The following is a 21,932-nucleotide window of genomic DNA, read 5'->3' as shown; positions in this document are numbered from 1 at the left end:
CGCAGCACAGGTGTCAACCCTTTGGAGAAGCATGGTGGAAGGAAGCTGGGGGGAGCTCAAGGGAAAAGCAACCCTGGAAGGCAAAGCCCTGCCTTGCCTGCACCCCACTGTCTGTGCGTGGTAGTGGCTTCGCCTGGGGACCCGAAGGAGGAGTGGTGGGTTTGAGGGGTCACCCGCAAGGGCAGGACAACCCAGCCACCCAGCATGGGGGCAGAGGCATCTGGAGGGTGCCTACCATCACGGTTGGTGTCCATCTGGCGGAAGATCTTCTCTGTCCTCTTCTCTGGTGTCGACTCATCTTCCGGCATCTTCATTACAGATGAAACCATCTTATAGATCGCCTGTGTGATATGACAGGAGCAAAGAGCTGGTAAGAAACACATTATCTTATTGCAGATTATCTCCTGGTGACAGAAATAGGCAGAAAATATCCCGGGAACATCAGCTGGGACCTCCTCTCTGGATGCTGAAGGGAGTCAGGTGGCACCAGTACATGCAGCTGCCCTCTTCAGTGGGACGCTCATTTATGGAATACTGTGTTTCCTTATTTAGTCACGGTTGAACACGATCTGGGTTTGGACCGAGGTTACATTTTTCCTTATTAAACCAGTCTTCAGATGAATTTATCACTTGCACAGCACATTAGACACTGGCAGCTCCCAGAGCCTGGGGAACGGTGAGACCACTGAGGTCTTGTTCCATGCTGTGATGTGTCTCTGCGCTTCAGCCACCCAGGCTCCATCCTCACAACCCCATCCCCCTCACCCTGTCTTTGCTTCCCCCGTCTCCTGTCTCTCCCGTCTTGGTCAGCATCCTGCCCACAGGGAGGGCAGTGGCTCACTCCTGCATTTGCCATGTCTCACAGATAATGAAGACTTGACCAGCAAGGAGGTGGCCTTTTCCTCAGGGATTGGCATGCGTGCACAGCTCAAAACCCCATTCACAATTCATTTCACAGAGAGCAGGTGTCTAATCCTACATGGCACTGGTGCTACCCATTGCTATTCTCTGCACAGACAAATCCATTAGTCACGGATGGTACTAGCTGCCCCTAAATGAGAAGTAATGTTAATTTTAAACCAAGGATGAGTAGTTGTCTCTGAACTGGTCATCCAAATGTTGCCTGCACATGTGAGCATGCAGTACCAGTAACCAAGGGGGTTTTGCACCAGCTACCTTTGTGGTGCCACACAGCTGTGAGAACAGCAGCAGACAGATGACTTCAGGGTGGTGGCCTTGGGGGAGCCTCCCCGGCCACTTGGAGAGTCAGCACATCCCAGACCAAGGCAGATTTGCCCTGGTCTGACCAGCTCCTTCTGCTTTCAGTTGCAGTTCTGGTTGATGGGTGCTGCACTAGGCAGTTATTTTGCCCTCCAGCCCTGTTCTGTAGATGTGGATCACTTTCTTTCACAGATTCAAATTCTCGTTCCCCCCACAACACGGTGCCTGCAGCCATCAGTTGATAACTTAGGGCAGACGTGATTGCTGTAGGACATGATTTCTTCAGCTTTTTGTTCTCCGCTTCCTCCTGATCTGGGAGGGAGGGTCGTTGATGCAAGCCCAAGATTGTTTGCTGCATCTCCCTTCTCCCCTTTTCCCATTCTTTAAGGCACTCTGCCTAGCACACTCCCATCATCTGGCCCAGAGTCCCTGAGGGCTGGCTTCAGGAACGTAACAGCACAAATTCACCAGCTGGAGGATGCCGCTAAGCAGCACAGACATTGACACCCCCACTAGGGAGCACCCGCTTCCTTGGCCATCTTGCTGGCTTCTTCTCTGCCAGCAGCTCACCTTTCAGGCTCCTGGCCTTTAAATAACTTGAAGAGTTACACCCTGAGAAAGGCATTTTTCTGTTTAATTGATTATTCATGCCTTATGCTCAGTGCAATCAAACATCTGCTCCTCAGTTACGTCACCAACACTGTGACTGGATTTCCTGGTCTGCCCTCTGGTAAGTCCACAATGCTGGCTATGGATGCAACCAGGGGAATGGAGAAGAACATTTCAGCATGAACAGCTGCTGGCTAAATGGAAAAGTGGTGGGCATCCTTTTAATCATCATCAAGATCATCATGATTTGTACTGAGGGAGTGCCTAAAGGCTCTCAAGAGAATTAAGGTGCCAGAATACTGGGCAGAGCCTCAGTACAGGCTGGGATGCTGTCCACACAACCCTGATCATCTCATAACCAGGGAAACAGAAGGATGAACATGCAAGCACATGAACATGGAGATGAGGGAGCTGGGGGAAGGAGGCAATAGGGGAAGAAAAAGAGGGTGGACAGTAAAAATTTACACCTTCCTCATTCTCATCAGCATGCAAGGCTTGCAGGGGTCACAGCAGAGATGAGGCTTGTAAATCTGCCAATGTTTAGCATCTTAAGCTGTCTGGCTTTTGTCTGGGGTAGGAAGAGAAGTAGAGGGGTCATTCTCTCACTCTGGGTGAGAGGATGGCGAAGCAGAGAATCTGCATTGAAAGTGTGGGAGGAATGCCCGGACCAGGAGCGCAGGCGTGTTTACCCTGATCAAAGCAACCATAGTAAGAATATGCAGATTTTTAGGACAAAAAAAAGCACTTCAGGATGACTTCATCCTACAGGGTCCTTTTCACAGAGGCGTGTGAAGGGAATAGCAGATGAGATATTCTAGGAAAGCCAGATGGGAATAACATAGTAAGCGTTCCTTTCATGCTGAAAATGGTTACTCTGGACAAATTCTTGTGTCCTTACTCAGAAGTTCAGTGGGAAGTTTTCCCAAAGTAAAAGCCAGCTAAATCTGCTTAAGAATCTTGAGCCTTGCCCCATATTAATTCAGAGAAGCTACACAGAGCTCTTTATTGCATGTCTGAAAGAGCAAGCTTTGAAAGGAAGCTGGTTTCATGTGGTAATTACGTGTAGCTGGGCTGTACTAACCCTGTGCTGTAACCTGGGACTGAAAGGCTGCAGGGCTTCCACTCTATGTGGAGCACGACTCCTCAGCCTTGCAGCACTTGGGCTGAACAAAAGCCATCGGTGGTATTCAGCAGGAGGAGGTTTGGAGGTTGTTATCTAGCAGCAGCCACCTGAGCCAGGGCAACTTTCTTTCAGGAGGGCTCCTCACAGCTGCCTGCCTGCCCCGAATGCCACCAAGAACTTGTGCCTCCAGACCCCTGTGCACATCGCTGGAGCGAGCACAGGCTCCAGCTTCATCTGAACTGGTTGGTTCCCTCCTGAGCTCTCCCCTTGGATTTCCCACCTGCATGTGGATGAGCAGCGAGGGGTGATTTAGGGAAAATCTCACCCCTGTGCCCATGCTCACAGGTTTGGCTCCTAGTCACTGGCTGCCACCCAGAAACCTTTGTGGGGGCTGCACTTTCCTGCTATAGTTGGCAAAGTGTCAAAGAGCAACTTACAATGATGGCAGCAATGATGGCACAAATTTTCAGTCGATCCTTTTTACTCTGTTGAAATAAATTTTGACAGTTAAAAGTCTCATTAAATGAATAATCAGCCTGAAATAATTGCTTTTCTCTCAATCTTATAAGGATTTTTGACACTGTCTTCACTGAGAGCCAAATCAGCTTTTGTTTCTTCCCATATCAGCTTCTGTTTCTTCCTGGCTTACAAATAAGCTAGCCCAGCAAATGAAATGTGTGCTCTGTATTAAACTGGAAGTGTTATTCTCGTCTCTCAGCTTAGTATTCTTAAGATGCCTTATGACTCCGTATGGCGGAAAAAACATATCGTTAGAACAAGGTTTCCATCTCTTGTTTGAATTCTTATTTTAAGAGACTCACTAAATATGTCCCATTTCAGCAAGGGGAACAAACACAAATATTCTAGTTGGTTTGCAGCTATTTTTGAGTGGATTGGGCTATTTAGATTATAGGTAAACATACAGGAGACATGAAAAACATTTCTAGAGCAGGAGAATCTGAGGTCTGTCAAGAGGGCAGGCTATGAAGCATCTTCCCACAGTACTTGGCAGATGTACTATGCCTGGTAGGTGGAGCAGTATCCCGTGGACCTTCTTTCATTAGGCTCTGCAATCATCAACCAACCACTGAAGTCCTTCATGTTATATGATCCTCCAAACTGTGCAGTCAGCTTTAAGCAGGGCTTTTGGGAGGCTGGTCTAAGGGCGTGGACAGGCATGATGAGTCTGTGGTAGGTCATGCAGACATGGGTAACAGCACTGCAGGTAAACAGAGTTTAGCAGAATGGAGGTGCTTTGCCCTCTGTCTCATCCTTTGCAGAGAAAATAGGCTTCAGAAAAAAATTATGCACTGTTCATGTTCATCTCCTCGGCAGCTGACCTGTTACTAGGGCTCCTGTGGAGCATGAGCCATTTTATCCTGTAGTAGCTCTGCTTTTTCAGTGCTGCTGCTGCTACCGCTGTTACCACAAGCACCTTCTTGCAATGTTGATCAAGACTTCAATGCCAGTATTGCCTGCAGTAGTGTCAGATTAAGCCAGAGCATGAGAAAGGCAACACAAGTGACCCTTAGCATACTAGTGAAAATCACTACAGAGAAAGGACTTTCAAAGCACAAAAAAAAGCATACTGAAAAAGAAGAAAAGCATGCCTTGCCACTATGTTATTTAAGATACAGTAATCCCACAGTAACAGGGGCAGTATTTTTCTGTGAAACTAAGACTTTTAGATTGATGCTGTTTCTTTTAGCATTCATGTTGATGTATTGTCTCATGCAAAATCCCAATGAAAACATAATAAATCCTGCTATACCAATATGCAAATGAATGCTAGATAAGGGACTTGTAATAGATTCCTCTGAGACATATATCAGAAATGTAAGAGAGTTTTGTTTTTCACTATAGAAAGACTGTGATGGCTGAGGCCCTCCAGGAAGACATTTGATACAGAATCCTGTCTTTCCATATTAAAAAACAATCATCTTCTGCAAATGAAAGTGATAGTTGTTAGCTGGTGTTTTTTTAAGCCTAATCACTCAATAAAGCCAGAAAATGTGCTCTTATACTTCAGTTTCACATATCGTCCGAGCATGCTTCCGGAGACTACACAACACACCGTAACCCACCAGGAGGAGCTGCAGGTGACCAGTGCAATACAGGGAGATCACTGTGACCATAAAAACTGGAAGAAGAGAACAGGGTGAGGCCTACAAGCACATTGCCTCAGAGGAAGCTCCATCACAGAAAGGGCAGCTTTGCTGTTTGGAAAACTATTGGTGGTTCATGGTACAGAAATCACTGTTGCTCAAGCAAATTTGGCTGTTTACCTCTGTAATTGCTTTCTGTGTAGTCCCTCAAAATGTGGGGTGAGAGCAAATGAGAGAAAGCATCATTCTGTTGCAATCTGAAAGGAGGAGAGAGCCAAATCTCCCAAGAAGTGAAGTGAGAGAGCTGGAGTGCGAGGCTGAGGGCTGTCTAAGTGTTGCTTTGGGTTGGATGTACAAACAGGCAAAATGTCGCTCTACACTGACCCCTAAGCTGCAAGTTCATTTGATGATGGCATCATGGCTGTAAAGGGCAATGATACAATTTGATACTAACATGAATATGAAGAGGAGGCAGAGCATTTCAGCCTCTAAACATGCTGATGAGCAGATCTGGGGTAACTGGACTATGCTGCCAGCTTTGCTGGTCCCCACTTGGCTTGCTACAGAGACTCCAGCCATTGATGTGTTTATTGTTCTCCCTGTTTGTAAATCTTCTGGTCTGGGGGTTTGTGCTGCCCTTCAGCACTGAGTCCTTCCCGGGCTGCTCAACAGCAGCTAGGAGTCCTGTGGTCCTTGAGGCATCTCCTCCTGAGGAGCAGGAGCTTGCTCAGGTCTGGCTCTTTATGCTTGCTTTGTACTTTACTAGTCCTTTTGTGATTCTCTTTGTTTTCTCAAGAGGAGAAATACAGCTAAAAAAACAATAATTGACAACCTGTTTACCTTACCCAGGGGAGAGGAAGATTTGTATGGAACAGACTCTCTTCTAATGCAAATATTCCATGGAGCTTGTCATGGCACAGAGGCAGGGAGGTCTCTGCATCTGAACACTATTTGCTCTTTTACTCAGACACAGTAATGCAAAACAGAGTAAGTGAAAGACACAACCCTACATTTGCAGCTGAGAATTGTATCTGGTCTTGCTGAAGCAGTGCAAGTGCTGTTGTTAGCTGCTGTTTAGAGGACATGAGAAGAGCTCTGGTAGAAAGACAAGGGCACCATGCATTAGACTGACTCTGTATGTGCAGTTTGCCATCACAGCCTGTAATTTGTGAACACTCCTTTCCCTTGATTTCCAGCACAACTAGAAGTCTGAATAATACAGTCCACAGTCAGCACTTCAAAATTTCCATGGAAAGAAAGGATCTTGATAACAGACTTCTTTTTTTCTTTTCTTTTCTTTTCTTTTCTTTTCTTTTCTTTTCTTTTCTTTTCTTTTCTTTTCTTTTCTTTTCTTTTCTTTTCTTTTCTTTTCTTTTCTTTTCTTTTCTTTTCTTTCTTTTCTTTTCTTTTCTTTTCTTTTCTTTTCTTTTCTTTTCTTTTCTTTTCTTTTCTTTTCTTTTCTTTTCTTTTCTTTTTTTAACAGGGCTGTATTATACAGATCCAAGCGGTGTAAATATACTACCATATCAATAATGTTTTAAAGCTTTCAGTAGAGTGATGTGCCTCAAGGATGAAAACATGTTAGAGGAAGCCAAAATGAGGTGAGACTCCTACTAGCACCACAAGAAAATACATCTTGAGAAGCTGTGTGTGGAATCATTGTCTACCCAGATAAGGTTTATCTATCCTGGCACTTAATACAAAGACAGCTAGTATGATACTAAGCATGCAGACCTTACTGGAATTAGGCAGACAGACACCTTTTAAAATATGTGAGCTGGTTCTACATAACAGCATGATTTCAAATTAGATTTGTTCCTTACTGTGTAAGGAGCCTTCCTTAAAAGTACGCTACCTGGTTGATCTAGGATGCCTACTTGGTCCACTGTAAGTAATAGTAATTAATTGTCAGTGATTTCCCAGAGGACAGAATCACATTTATCAGCAGGTTAGTTGCTGTGCTCCAGCCCAGCAGAGCTCCCAAGGGACAACTTCCTATGCAGCGTGTTTCCCAGGAAACAACTTGCAATGGATATCAAATGCTGTAATTTGAATTGTGAGATGATCTTTGCCAAGTGAAATAACATTTTATATTGAAGCAGTTATAACCAAGATCATAAACCCCCAAATGCTGCTGGAGTTTTTTGTTCAGTGTCTCATGGCAGCATTACTTCATAGTTTGCTTGCAAGGAGGGAGGCCAAGAGGTGCCTCTAAGCAGCACATACCTGCACGATTTCCAGCATCTCTGCCTTGCTGATGTAGCCATTCCCGTCCAGGTCATACATGCTGAATGCCCACTTCAGCTTTTGCTCCAGTTTCCCTCTTGACGTTACGCTCAAGGCTATGATGAATTCTCTGAAATCTATTGTTCCATCTCCATTGGCGTCAAAAGTGCGGAATACGTGTTCCGCAAACTTAGAAGCGTCCCCATAAGGGAAAAAGTTCCCATATATTTTTTTAAACTCCTCCATAGATAAATGTCCACTTGGACAGTCTCTCAAGAAGCCTTTGTACCACTCCTGGATCTCGTGTTCTGTAAAGTCTGTACTTTCTAGCAAATCCTGCATGACTTCAGGGCGTAGTTTGCTGTTTTGCTTTCCCATGTTGGTGCCAAAATATTACCTGCAAAACCGAACACATATGAATTATTATTTTAATTATTAGTAATTACTAACTATTAGCTTGGAGGCTGTAGAGCAGTGTGCTGGATTCCGAGTTTTCTGATGATAGTTCACTCCTGGGAATCAATTGAAACTTTGGGCAGCATCCACTACTACATGTATACTCTGAAAAAACTAACAAGCCTTATCTACATGTTGATTGCATTGTCTTTTCATGGTCTGGAAAACTGTAATTACATTGCATTTATTGGCATCCTGCTTTGCCTTTGAAACCATGAGGTAAGCTGCAAGGTGTAGCTGACCGATAGCTGTGTGTTGCAGCATACCCTCCATCCCAGTCACCCAACCATCTCAAGGACCTGACCTGAATGAGATAGATAGATAGATAGATAGATAGATAGATTTATTTGTACCTCTGGTGGACACCAGGTTGCTACAAAGGGCTGTGTTGACTTTGTCTTGCTCTAAAACAGGATCACGGAGCATCTGCAGTGTACACTGAAACCAGGAGCTCCAAAGCCCTTCTAGATATATCTTTGTAGCCAGAATCAGAGCAACCCAGAAGTTGCCTCTTGTTTGGTAAGGACCAATTTCTAGTTTAGTTCAAAATGCAGATAAAATCTGAGAAGATTTTACCAAAGATGGATTCCCTTACCCAAACTACTGCTGTGGTTTTAATTTTCCTTTTAGCCAGAAATTGGATCTCTTACTAAGTAGTAGTAATCTGGGTGGTCACAGCTCTTTGCAAAAAAAAAAACCTCTTAAACAAAAAAAAAAAAAAAAAAGGGAAGAGAAAAAAAAGTGCCCAGACAATAAAATTGGCAATTCGTTTGCCTTAAATGAACCATTAAGAAATATTATTGGATACAGCTTATGGTAAATCACCTTAATTGTATTTTATTTAAGGCAAGCTGCTGCATACCACGTTGTGCAGCAGATTTACTAATGACTGATGCCCTTTGGGTTTAAGTTTTGGAGCTTGAGTGTGTTGGCTCCAAAAGGCAACATCATCAGTTTCACTGGAAGCTTAGCATTATACCTGAATTGTGGGAAGCTATTCTTATCAACAAACCTGCCTGAGAATTTGTCATGCGAATGACAGTCACAACTAAAATGTGATGTATGGATAACTTAAGTAGAATTGCAAATAATTTATACAAGACTTCCACACCATTGTCAGAATAGAGTCTCTGGGCTACAGAGATGGATTTATGAATGCTGCCTGGAGTGTCTAATGAGCGTTCAATAAAATGTCTGTTCCAGACCAGAGTAATACTTTTAAAAAATGAAGAATAATACAGTATCATTACATGATGTCAGAAGCAGCTAGTGAGAAATATACCACCATTTGAAGCCAATCTACTGTCTCTCCTCTTTGGAACTGGGAAGGAGCAATTGATGCTCCCCCCAGTTGATGCTAAGTGTTTCCTGCGGTGAGAAGCTGCCGTTCTCCCCAAGGTGAATTCAAACTCCCCAAGGCACCCAAGGACTATCATCTCCTTCACCTCCTGTGTTCTTGTATCAAAATAACCAAAAAATTTTGTTTCTCAATGGTAAAATGGTGGGATCCATCCTAGATCTTCCTGTGTTTTCACACAATCCACTGGTGGCTGTCTGGTAAAATAGATGTCTAGTCTAAACTTGTTGCCTACACAGTTGATGGACAATAGGCTTCCCTGTTTACAAAGAAGAGGCTGAAAGGAGTGAGGAGTCCTGCCTGGTGGGAGCATCTCCATTTCCTGACCATTTCAGGGGTCTGGGTGACTACCTTGATCCAAACAATGTCTTTTCCTCCAAAGTGTCTACAAAACACTTGGAAAATGGAAGGTGCCACCTCAAAGGCAATTTTTTTCTGTTACCTTTCATCCTTTCATCCTGATCAAAACATATTGTACAGTTTTTAAGTAACCCAAGCTCTTAATACCTTGAAAATAGCAAAAAAAAAAATCCCTGTTTTATAGGCCTGGTCCGACAGCTGCCGAGGTAGCTGAAGGTTGCGTTGTCTTCAGCAGGCGTTGGACAGGGTCCATAATAAACAACCTGGGAATTAGCCGAGTGAACGGATTACATTAGGGCAGCCAGACGGGTTTATATCAGGCAAAACAACATGAGCAGGGTCTGCCAGCAGGATGGAAAAGCAACTGGACAAGTGAAGTGGCCAGGCTTAGCTTAGAGCAGCACCAGTTTAATACAAAACAAACCAGTAAAATCCCCCGAGTAGGTAGCAGCTACCCACACCCACATGGGCAGCTAGTCCATGGCCCGAGGGGATGCACACTTTTCAGACCATTAGAGTAGAAAGGGAAGATCTCTGACTAACATACAAGCCAGCTGCAGTAAGAATGAGCTGGCAGTACTGATATAATCCCTTGCTGCTTTTTAATATCTCAAACATTTGAAAATGCAAAACTCAGTTTGCACACTTCCAGAGTCTTGTGACAAATAAAGTAATGAGGTAACGCGCAGGCAATGGTCTTTAAGAGGTAGCCAATAAGAATGTGTTCCAGTCCAAAAAATATGGCTTTATAGCTGCATATGGCTGCAGGTGCAACATATTTTTACCAAATAATAAAAAAACAGAAAATAGCAGAAAGCACTGCATTGCAAATCATTACAGTCAGAAAAATCCATGTTCTCCAGGCAGGAGGGAGAGCTAACCATATCTGACTTGCAGCAAAGGGTTGAAATTCACAGCCGCTGTGATGCCAGGCAACACAGTCAAAACCAATAGGATTATTTCTGAGTCCATTTGTGATGAATTTGTATCATGTTCTTTTCCCTCTAGATTGTTCCTTATTAATAGGTGGTGTTCTAGGAACTGTAACAATTGGATTTATTGTGCCCATTCTATCAACACAGAGCAAAATGCTTTTTTAGTCCAAGTACGGAAAATCCTTGAAGACACTTACAATCACTTCATACACTGCTGCCTGCCTCTTCAGGATAGATTAGATTATGGGCAGAGTATAGTGAGCCAAGGGAATCTCAGCTAACAATGACAGCAATAAATGCACAGAATGAAATAAAATTCAATCTGATTTTAGGCATCTTTTCACACTCTATCATCTCTGTAGGTCTTTAAAATTTCTAATGAATGATTAAATGTTAAAAATACAGCAAGTAAATAGTGAATGGCAATCCCAGTGGCAAAGTAAAACATTGACAATACTGAGGAACAGATGTTGGAGGTATACAAAACAAGGACACATTAAGTGTTTAATGATTATGTTTAATTGCATTTCTACAATTTCTTCCTCTGATAAAATGGTGTTAGATATAACATATATGAGACAACATAACATACAAAAATATTAAGGTCTCAATTCTGAAGACAATTTTGTTTAGTAAAAGAATGTTTATGTCTTGAAGGGTTGATACTATTTCAGCCAACAACTATAGAAGATCAGAAGGAAAAGCATCGCTGCTGTGTGGTTGCTATGGAAAGAATCTCTCTTCATTGGTTATTGTAGGAAATGTCACCGGTGCCACTCCATAAAGTAAATACTTAGAGCTTGCTCTAGTCAGGTCTAGGTGCGGAGCTTTTAAGATGGGACTGAAGATAGAGCTATTTGACAGGCTGTGGCAATTCAGCGTCTAAGAGAATAAATAAGTCAAGTAGTGACTGACGCCACACTGACTGACTTTTCTGCCATGCAGTATGTTGTGTGCAGACAGGACATCAATGCTGTTACACCCTTCTCCTCAAACAGGGAGAGCTGACTGGACAGGAAGGTAACAAAGACTTATTCTATTACATGTCCCTTGTCAGCACTTTGCTGCTGCTCATTTGCAATTTTCACCTTGATCTGAAACCTCAGGGTAAGACAAACATATTGCCCGCTTAAGCAACAGCCTCACAGGAGCTGGGAAGCTGCAGCAGCCAAGAGCATGCAGCTAACCCATGGATGTGTGAATGCAATGAAGCATCTAAACATATTTCCTTATAAGAAATCAAATTTATTTTTTCTGCTGGGGGTTCACTATAACAAGCAAGTGCTCGCAACACATTTCTAACACCACTTTTGTTTTTCAAACTTGAGACCCATCATATAAAGACAACTCTCCCCAACCCCCCTCCTTTTTTTGTTTTTTTCGATTGAGCTCAGTCTGCCAAAGACAAAACATCTTAATTTTGATTTAGGCTTAAATCTGAAGGAAAATTCTATGCTGGGAAAAAGTATAATGAGAAAGGGACACTTGTCCTGGGAAATGTTGCTCTAGAAGTGGAGAATTTAGAATATTGGGTACTTCACACCTTACAAGATACAAAACACCTGGAAGGTATAAAGAATCAGTTTAAAGACAAATCCTGCCTGATATAGCTCCAGTGGGGATAGTAAGGTAAATTACACCATAGGCTTGGCTACAGAGACCAACTGTGTGAAAATGAAGGCAGAAAACTTTTCAGAAAGAAGCAATGAAACATCCATTTTGTGATTTCAGTGCTATTCCACAATTTTAAATTAGAAAGCACTAGATAACAAAACATGACCTTTGGTGGCAGAGAGATAACACTGGCCAGTGCAGGAAGCCTTGTACACAGAGGTTTATACAGTCCTAAAGCCACAGGATGCACACAGATGTAATTCTGGGACACTGATGGAGAAAGTTGCAGTAACACACCACACCACTGATGGAGACAGTTCTCCATCATAGCTAAGAGACAGGTGGTTGATGGACATACCAGTACCAGCTTGCTTGAGTAGTAATGTGGCTCTGTAATATTGCAGAAAACATGGATGAAAAAACTCATTATTGTTTATTTTCAAAAATGGCTGTTTCTTGGTTTCTTACATACCCAGTCTGACCTGTTTCCAAGAAATAGTCCACTTGTGGGGGCAATGCTGTCTAACATTTCTAACACATAATTAGAGAATTTCCCTAGACTAGCAATCACAGGATTTCAATCTCTGCCAAGCAGCTGAAGAAGTTCCTGACAGCCGCTGGAATGAACCAGTGGCTGAGCAGGACAGCAGAAGCACTCTGAGCCAGCATTGCTACCTGACAGCCCTGGAAAGTAGCGCTGCAGCATGAGCCAGTCCCCTGTGGCAATGCCTAATGACTTGTCTGTAGCGTGAGTGCTTTGTGTGGACCCTGTGGTTCTCCACTCACCATCACCACTGCTGCTTTTCACCCAGCATAAATGCCGATCTTTACTAAAAACCTGGAGAAGTGATAGGTGGACTCATTACTTTCTGCCACTCCTTCCAGTTACTTCTCTGCCTGTCACTGTGCAGCTCCACTCTGTCACAAGCTTAAAGAAGGGGTGCTGTTCTGTACTGGTTGACCAAACCTATGGTTCACCAAACCTTGCAGAACAGCATCCCCTCACCCTGTGATAAGGGGGAGATGTGAGTGGAAGAATGCAGCACATCTCAGAGCATGGGACTTTGGCTGGGGATGTGTCCCCAGGGCCCTATTCTCAACACTTCACAGGAGCTATAACAGGAGTTATAGCTACTCTATTCCTTCTCCTCTGCCAACTGCTGTTATTGCTTGGTAAGCTTCAGATACCAAGTACCAATTCACCAATTACAGCACATGGCAGTCTCTGCAAAATCTGCTGTAATTTCTAATCCAGTGCACAGACATTTCCAGATATATGTCTGGTTCCTCTTTGTCCATGCCCTTGCAGAATGGGGGAAGCTATGTCCGTTACAAAAGCCAAGGCCTTGGTGAACATATTCTGGTATAAAAGCCAAGTTTCCTTCATAAGGACAGTTATTCCTTCAGGCTGTAATACCTCTAACTGTTGGACGAGCTATGTAATAAGTAGCTTCAAAGCAGCAGCTATCTTGAATGACACATTCTTTTCCCATCTGTGTGTGCTTTTTCCCTGTGGCTAGAGCACCAGTGTTGCCATGGCCTGATCATGAACGCAAACCCGACAATAAATGTAGGCAATGCACTGTCTGTCTTTTTGCAGGTGAGCAAGACAAGAACGTGTGTTCAGTGATCTCTGATGTGCCCCAGCACTGGGAAACTCGTAATTGTGCACTGAACTCCTGAGGAGCACATCGGGCAGAACACTCTTCTTTGCATTGCTGTGATTTTGCCCTTCTGATGTTCACAACCTCAGAGCCACCTCCAGGGCTACTCTCCACTTTTCCACTGGAAATTCCAGTGCCAGTGCAGGATCCCACTTGTTGGACAAAGTGCTTTTGGTTACAGCAGCAGCAGTGCTGGGAAGAATAATTGTGAAGCACAAGTGCTACCTGGTCAAGAGATTTTGTCCTCTTAGTCCCACAGTTAACTATGCCACATGTTCTTGGAAGCAGCCACAGTGTTTCCTTGTGGCCATTTCTAGTCTGTTTTCACATGTTCATTTGAGTAACCAGTGTGGTAATGCTTGCCAAAAAAGGCTTTTATTTAATTTTTTAAAAATCAACATCTTTGAACATATTTTTGAAAGAAAACCAAACTTATTAAAAATCACAGAGGGACTTAGCAAGAAAATAAATACATGCAAAATAAAATTTTGAGCCTTGCCATCCTCAATTAATCTGCTTTTATTGGCAAACAGCAGAAAATGGATAAAATTCATAAGCAAGATTCATTAAAAAAATCTGACATTGTTATCAATACTCATGAGGAAGAGCAGTAAATAGGGCAGGATAACAAGTACCCAATGCCTGAAACATATACTATGGAGTAAAACTTCTGGCTAAAATTATAGCTGATGTTAAAGAGCAGGAAGGAAGACTAATGAAGAAATGAAGAGGGAAAAAGTAGAGCAGAAGGTGTGGATGGGATCATAATTCAATATTTATGCTTTGTCATTAGAAGCATTAGGCACTAGGGGACACGTGCCATCCAGGTACCCGCTGGTACTGCATAACCTATTTCTCACAATAAATTTCACTCATTTTGTATTAGGCTCTTAGCGTGATTCCAGGATCCTGATATTTTCACTGCTTCAAGTCACTGTTCTGTTTTGTGTCACCTTACTACTCCTCCAGCCCCCTTACTGGGGATCCTTCCCCTACAAAAGGTGCCCCTAAGTGCTCCTTTGACAGTATTTGTTCCGTGCTTTCCTGCTACAGCCCTCAGGAGAAACTCAAGACAGGAAATAAAAGTAAAACCTTCATAGCTCTGTTTTAGCTGAGCTGGGCAGTACAAGCAGGAGCAGCTGCACAGAGTTCATGTGTTTCAAACTTGGAGGCGCTTATGGATATCGAACATCAAAAGCCCAGGCTCTTATCCCTTCGGATTTGCCCTGGCAGAGAAATGCTACGGCTGCCCCATGCTGTCTCCTGTTTCTCTTTATCATAACTCCTTTGTGCATTTTAGCAATGAAGGCTGGTGTGGGGGTAGAGGAGGGAGAAGCAGCAGAAAGGCAATGCCCCTGTCAGTAAATACCAGTACATTACCATCAGGGTCTTCAGCATCAATGGGTAAACTAGGTAACAGCCTAGTGCTTATCACGTTATTCTCAGCAATGCTCATGGTCTTGGCTGAAATTGTTGTGAGACCAGCAAGTGGTGGTTTGGCCTTGAGCAGGGAAAGGGGTGATGCCCTCACACCTCCTTAACTCTGCATCAGTTTCAGCATCATTTTGGCTTTCCAGACAAGGTGTCTGTTTCCAAGTGTTTCCTGTAAGGGTGAGTGTGTGGTATGAGAAAATATAGTCAGTGTTCCCAAGTCCTACAGTGACTCTTCAAGGTGTAAGTGGGTGTAAATGGGAGCTCTGTGCTCCTCAGTGCACATGGAGGGGAGTCTGGCTCACTTTGGGAAGTGATATTCACCACCCTATGAGCAGTGTGAAAAAGGATGCATTAAGCATTGGTCAGTCATTCCCCAGGGCTGGCCAGGAAAGTCTTCACCCACCCAGAACAGCTTGAAAGTAATGTGTGCCCTGCTTATGAGAAGTAAGGAAGCAGAAAACGGAAAACAGACAAAAGGGGGAAAACTCACACTGCTTTGGTTAAGCCCTCTTCTCACACTCCCAAGGGGTCTCACCAGTTACTTTAATTTATTCTTCATTCTTTAAGCAATTACAAGAAAAATCATGTCAATATTCATGTGCTTTTATGTTCATAATCATTTTTTTGTGAAGAGTTGAGGAACAACAGTTTACCATATGCTTTGTAAGAGAAAACTTTTGTTTGTTAATCCTGGGTAGAACCATCTAAGTCTTTAAAATAAGTAACTCTTTGTCTTGGCTGACTTCAGATGACTCTTTTGGGAATTAGACATATATTTCTATATTTGATTTCTTCAAACTCTGTGGAAATAATATTTTTGTAACAGTATGTTTGCCTTTGCCTAATTTTGTATGATAAAGGGCAAGAGAGACTTTGCTAACAGCGTGCATTAGGACATCCACCCTCTCAGGAGGCTGCTTTCCCAGATTTTACCACATTCAACTGCTTCACTAAGCACAGGACATTTGCAGTATTTATAAACACGAGTGTTAAGCTAACAGCAGGGGAGCTGGCAAAATCTCTCAACCCCTTTCCAGCTGGAGGTGACTTTATCTAGTGGCATCCTTTCAAAAGGAAACCATATTTCAAGATCCAAATGACAGACATTTTCTGCAGTTATTGTGTCTCCTATCATGAGAGCAACTTGTGAACCTGAAGTCTCTTTGTTTAACCATGCCTTTCTAGACCACATTTCCTAAAGTGCTCAAGGATCCATTTCCCAAGTCCTCACTACCTACAATCAAACTCGGGCTTCTCAAAAGAGGCACATCTTCCTTTTGGGCACCTGTGTAATAAGCAGCTTCCCAAAAAGCATCTGTAGCTGGTAAACTGAGACCTCCCAGAAAATAGGATCACTTATTTTGGTACTTAACGAGGGCCTGAGCACTTTAGAAAAGCCAGCTTTCCTACACACCTGTGCCACTGCAATTTGTCTTTATCCTGATATTCACATCTCCAGCCACATCAAACTCAGTTTATTCTCCTTTCTTCCGAAGTGCTTCTCTTTTGTGTAAGGCATTCATTGGTAGTAATGTAATCTTCCCCAATGCACCCAAGCGCACCAGTCATCAAACTCATCTAGCAGCAACTTTATCAGGTTTCTAATCTGTCCTACATCTTGTTTGGTCCTTTTATGTAACCATATATGCAATACCTTGGTGGAGAGTAGTGGAAACTCAAGCAGAAAGCTACTGTTGCACAAAGTAACGCGAGAAGCTGATGTGAATTCATGATCTTGATTTTTTTTATCTTTGTAAATAAATAGCATGTGACTCCCAAAGAGTGATATTTGTGCTTACTCTACCCTTAAAAAAATTGTTAACAGATGGTCTCTTATCCCACAGCAGAGAATTGGTGTTGACAGATAAAATGAAAACATGACATTGGGAAAAAATGGAGCCATTAACTGGCAAACTAGATAATTTTATTGATGTTCTTGTAATGGGAAAAGGAATGATAGTGGAGGTTCCTACCTGGAGAGTAACTGTGGGGTTTTGTTCCGTATTGAAGAAATTCAGTGGAACTTTCTCTGGGAAAGTAGGCAACAGGAAAGTGGGAGTGGGAGGTCCTGGCAGCTAGGACCAGAATTTTGCTAAGAAGATGGAAACAAGATGCACTGAAATAATGTCAGAGTTTTACAAGTTCATAAAGATGAAGGTCCATGCCAGGGATGATCTGTCCAGCACCTAGCACTGTTGAGTGTGCCTGAACACAAGGGATCTAATGTAAGAGATGACATGGTTGCCTAAAGGAATTTTGTGAGTTGTAGGAATTTTTTAAAGAAGTTTTCAAAGAAGTTTCTGAACTGCAGATAAAGTGTTAATTTTCTCTTTGTGAGTGTCTTATTTCTCAGATTCTTTATGTCCTTGAACTTACAACATGAGTCTGAATTACTGGCCCTGGAAGAACAGCACTGGGTGAAATTTTTTACAGTAGAATCTGTTTCCATCAGGTGGTGTGGCTTAACTGAAATGAGAATGTTTTGTGTAAATGGAAAACAAATTCTAGAAAAATGTTAGAATTTGTAATTTCATCTTTATCTTTTCCATTTAATAAAGCAAAACGTATCAGTGTGACTTTATCTTTTTCTTAATTTTGTTTTGGCATTTATATTGGATGTTAATTTTAGCATTACAGTGGTTTTGACATTATTGAGAAAACAATTCATTGCCAATGAAGTGAAACACCTCGGTATTTCCAGATCATTTTTAACTTCCATCCCACTGGGAAATTTCAATGTTTTGTTCCAATTTGCAGCGAAAATAAATATAAATGTCAAAATTTCCTTTGGAATGGGGATTTCAGATTCTAACCAGCTCTAATCAACAACAAAGCCATCTGTTTTGTATTAATGACTTAGGGCAGTATGTAATGCTGCAGAACAGGGTGATATTCTACTGTTCAGTATTGCTTATGAAGTCAATGACATATGGCAAGTTTCTAGCTCCTAGTTGTCTAGGGAAGTTTGACGCTAGCCACTTTTATTTCATTCTTCATGCTGTCTTGCCAAATTCACAGAATTCATCATTCAAACCCAAGATTTTCCTGCGAATGTATGAGAAAACATCCTCCCAGTGACATATGGCACAGCCTACAGCCCCTACATCTGAAGGGAACCTGTAATTCCCAAATTACAGTGCAGTAAGCTACTTTCATTTTACAAAGGTTTTTAATTCATAATTTAAATATTTGTTCCATGCTAAATGTCTATTTTTGAACATTAATAGGAAGATAAATCTATTTGTTTTCAAAAGATAACTTCATCCAGATGAGTCATAATTTGAATTCTATTTGAGAAGTCATATTGACATGGACCAACATATTGACATTTAGCACCAACAAACCAAAGCAACCTTTTAATTATGGTTTAAATCTGGTTTTAATTCTAGTTCAAGACAATGTCTTTGCTATTTTTCCTAAAAACTCTTCTTTAAATTCACAGATACAGTCCTCATGTTGCAGGCAAGGTGTAGGAAAACCACATAATTGCCCCCAAGCTGGTCCAGCGATCCAGTTTGCTTGCTAAGCTCAGCTGGAGACCCCAGTTCAGGCACCTTGCAGAGCCCCCTGAAAAGTTTCCTGTGGACAAGAATGCAGTTTTACCTTTGGCGAGGACAGTGTCTCCTCTTCTTCTTAACAATCTGATGATTACTCAAGCCACCTCAGGGTACCTGCTTCTCCCCACTCTGTGTGGGCAGCTGACCTGAGAGGGCTGGATCTCAGAGTGTACATCAGGTGTTTAATGTGGAGATGCTACTTTCTGTTCACTCTGAGCACAACTTGTGTACTAACCTGATGGAAAACTTCCCTTCGATATTATCTACAAGGTTACTGGAAGAAGATTTTGATTTGTATTCATTTTGAAAGTCAGAATGACATCCAGTCCTGACAGCCCGCCATGAAAAACACAGCCCTGTGTCTTACCCGGCTGCTATTTCATGCATAACACAGTGTGCTGCCTGATTTTAGAAATTACTCAACAGGAATGAATTTGGGAGTTTGAACAACATGGTAAAGGTCGGTAAGCAAACTCCCTTAAGAGGCATAGAAAAACATTTTACAAATTAAGTGCAAAAATAATTTGCTGGGTTTCTCTGTCCGTCTCTCACACACATATAAACAAACGCTTGAATAATCTTCATGTTCTTACTATTACTTAATATTAAGTGTAGATAGAAGCCACTCATATAAACAGTACTGTTTTACAAAGGAACCTTTGTAATGGCATCTATAGCCATAATAGAGACTGTAGTAAAAAAATTAAATTGTTTGCATGAAGTCAACAAAAATTATTTACATGCTCATACCATTACACAGACTGCAATGAGAAACACTGTAGAAAGCCTAGGACTGAATCTAGACTGAAAAATCTTAATTATCAGTTTGCAAACTTTTCTGCCATCACAAAAAAATTTCTGTAAATTCAACTAAGATGATCTCCTTCACAAATTAAGGGGTTAACAGCATTTCTGCCTTCACTATTAACATCCGAGGAGGAAGTAAACAAAGTTCATCAGACAACTGTTTTCAGACAAACAATTTTTTCCTCATGTGAACAACAAACAATTTGTTTTATTGTTGTAGAAAAGTAGAAGTGGCAGAACCAGAAATCTTCTTTCCAAAGTTTAACTTTAGGAAAATCAGATTTTATCCATCATGGAATAAAATACCACTTTTCATCACTTCCTAATGACTGTAAATAAATAGATATGCTGATTCTGTTACATTTTAGGCCAGTTTACTTTTGCCTCTTTGCTGTTCTCAAGATATCAGTTTCTCTGAGACTTCTTGTATAAGACTTTTAGTGCCTCTCCCCATTTTTCTCTTCCTAGGAAATTTATTTTTTGTGTTATTGCATAAAATCTTGTTATTTCTTCAATATTTTCTTTCTCTTTTTTCCTCACCTCTTACTTTTCACTACTATTTCTGAGCTCCCTAGAACAAACACCATCTTTCTTACCCTTTTATTGTCTTTGAAAAAGTCCATGCCATATAATTTCTCTAAAATTTTTCTGTATTTCTGTATTTGTGTTCCCACAATTAGCATTTCCAAATATTGGTGTTTCCCACACCATGCACTGTGTTAAAACAGTATCCTAACAATGAAATATATTATGACCGATGCAGCAGATTTTAGGAACCTTGGAAGGAGACCATCTATGGCTTAATCTCTGTGTCTCTTTCCCCAGTTAAATCATCCAACAGAAATGGGTAGGGAAGACTTATTCTGTATCTAATTCCTAGCAAATGATTACCATTTCATACACCATATTTTTTGCCTTGCTGCTTTTGTCTTAATGGTAGAGTAGCAGTGCTGCTGTTACTAGGAGCAGTTTCTGAACTCCGAACAGTATCATCACCAACGTTTGATTAGAAATTCAGATTTTGATGAACTGATTCCTTTTCCTGGGAAACAATACTTATCAGACACGGAAAGGAATAGAAATGTATGTGAGTGTGTGAAATGCTGACTCTAATCAGATTTTTTGCCTGCGGCTAATGGAAGATTCACCAATTACATGATGACAAATATTTCAGATCCATTCAGCAATGTAGACTTTTATGTAATCATAATCTCACCATTAGATCTGTATTTCTGGCATTATCTGTTCCAACTAATTTTCTTACTCTGTGCACCCCATATACCCCATTTGCTCTACAGTAAACTTAACCTCTTGCAATCTCAGTATCATGCCTTATAAAAATAAAGGCCTGGTACTTGAAATGTCTCCCTCTCACTGCTTGCTACTTGTAGCTCTTAAAATGTCCTTAAAATATTTTCAACTGACAATTCTGTCTTCCACATCATCTTCACCAGTAAGTTCTGTCCCAACCCACTCCCTGGACACTCCACGCTTCCTCTCACTTCATGCATCAAATATTTCCTACTCCTCTCTTCTGCTACTGATGATATGAAAACCAGTGACACTCCACTGCTTAGAAACAGGATGAACACTGAAGAATCAGCCCACTCTTTGTAAAGTGCCATATAAAATCACCATACAAATCACTTATTCAATAATAAAAGCACATCCTGTGACACGAAACGTCTCACATTTTAATGTTGTCATGATTCACTGGAAAGTCACTTAAATCAGTGAGCAACACAGGGATCTTCCTGTGAATTGCCAAAGGAATCCTCCAAGAAAGATTAAAAAGTTGATAACTATGCAAATATATATATGTAAACTCTCTGATTTCCTATTTGATTTTTCTTTATTAAAAGAAGGATGTTCTCCATGACTCTTGCTGCTTTTTAATGAATGTTTTAGGAAAGGGAGCCATTCATGAAGAAACTATATATTTCATTGTAAGGTGCTCTAACATCTATCACTCAGTTAAATTAAAATAAGGATGTTTCCACATTAGTCTCCACAGGGTGATAAACCAGTCACTTATCAACAGTTTACCACCCAGCACTTGGTAGGATTAATTTGATCTCAATCTAAATGAAAGATGTAGCGATCATCATAACATGAACACAGTTCAAACCCACACATCGTTCATTCATTTGTGATCAGATGGGAACTGGTTTCAGTGATCTCATACTGATTTGTGAAACCTCCTATCAACATGTCTTGTCATTCCTCTGATTTTTAAAAGGTTGGCAGTAAAGTTGGCTTTGGAATTGGCTTTCAGGCGCTCAAAAAAAAAAAAAAAAAGAAAAAAAAAAAAGAAACCCCCCCACAACAACTTTGGGAGAAAGCCAGAGTTTTCTTGGAAGTTTCCTTGATGAAGGAGTAGGAGTGGGATAGAGCAATATCCTCGATTTTGGCAGCAAACCCTTCTTCTGGCAACTTCATTAAAAAGCCATTCCACTTTATGAGT

At 41.6% G+C, this 21,932-nt stretch overlaps 1 protein-coding gene across 2 annotated transcripts in view; it reads right to left on the bottom strand.

Moving 5' to 3' along the window:
- NCALD (neurocalcin delta) overlaps window positions 1–21,932 on the bottom strand; it is a 51,259-nt gene that overhangs the window by 1,274 nt on the left and 28,053 nt on the right. For both annotated transcript variants that reach the window (XM_030481776.1, XM_030481769.1), the window contains exons 2-3: window positions 7,285–7,681; window positions 236–341 (exon numbers count right to left, since the gene is read on the bottom strand). In XM_030481776.1, coding sequence (XP_030337636.1) covers window positions 236–341; window positions 7,285–7,662 — 484 coding nt within the window. In that variant the 5' untranslated portion in view covers window positions 7,663–7,681. The remainder of the gene's footprint in view (window positions 1–235; window positions 342–7,284; window positions 7,682–21,932) is intronic.

This window comes from Strigops habroptila, chromosome 1 (genome assembly GCF_004027225.2).
Source record: "Strigops habroptila isolate Jane chromosome 1, bStrHab1.2.pri, whole genome shotgun sequence".
NCBI classification, from domain to species: domain Eukaryota; kingdom Metazoa; phylum Chordata; class Aves; order Psittaciformes; family Psittacidae; genus Strigops; species Strigops habroptila.
Note: the sequence above shows the minus strand (reverse complement) of the source record. Positions and strands in the feature narration are given on the sequence as shown.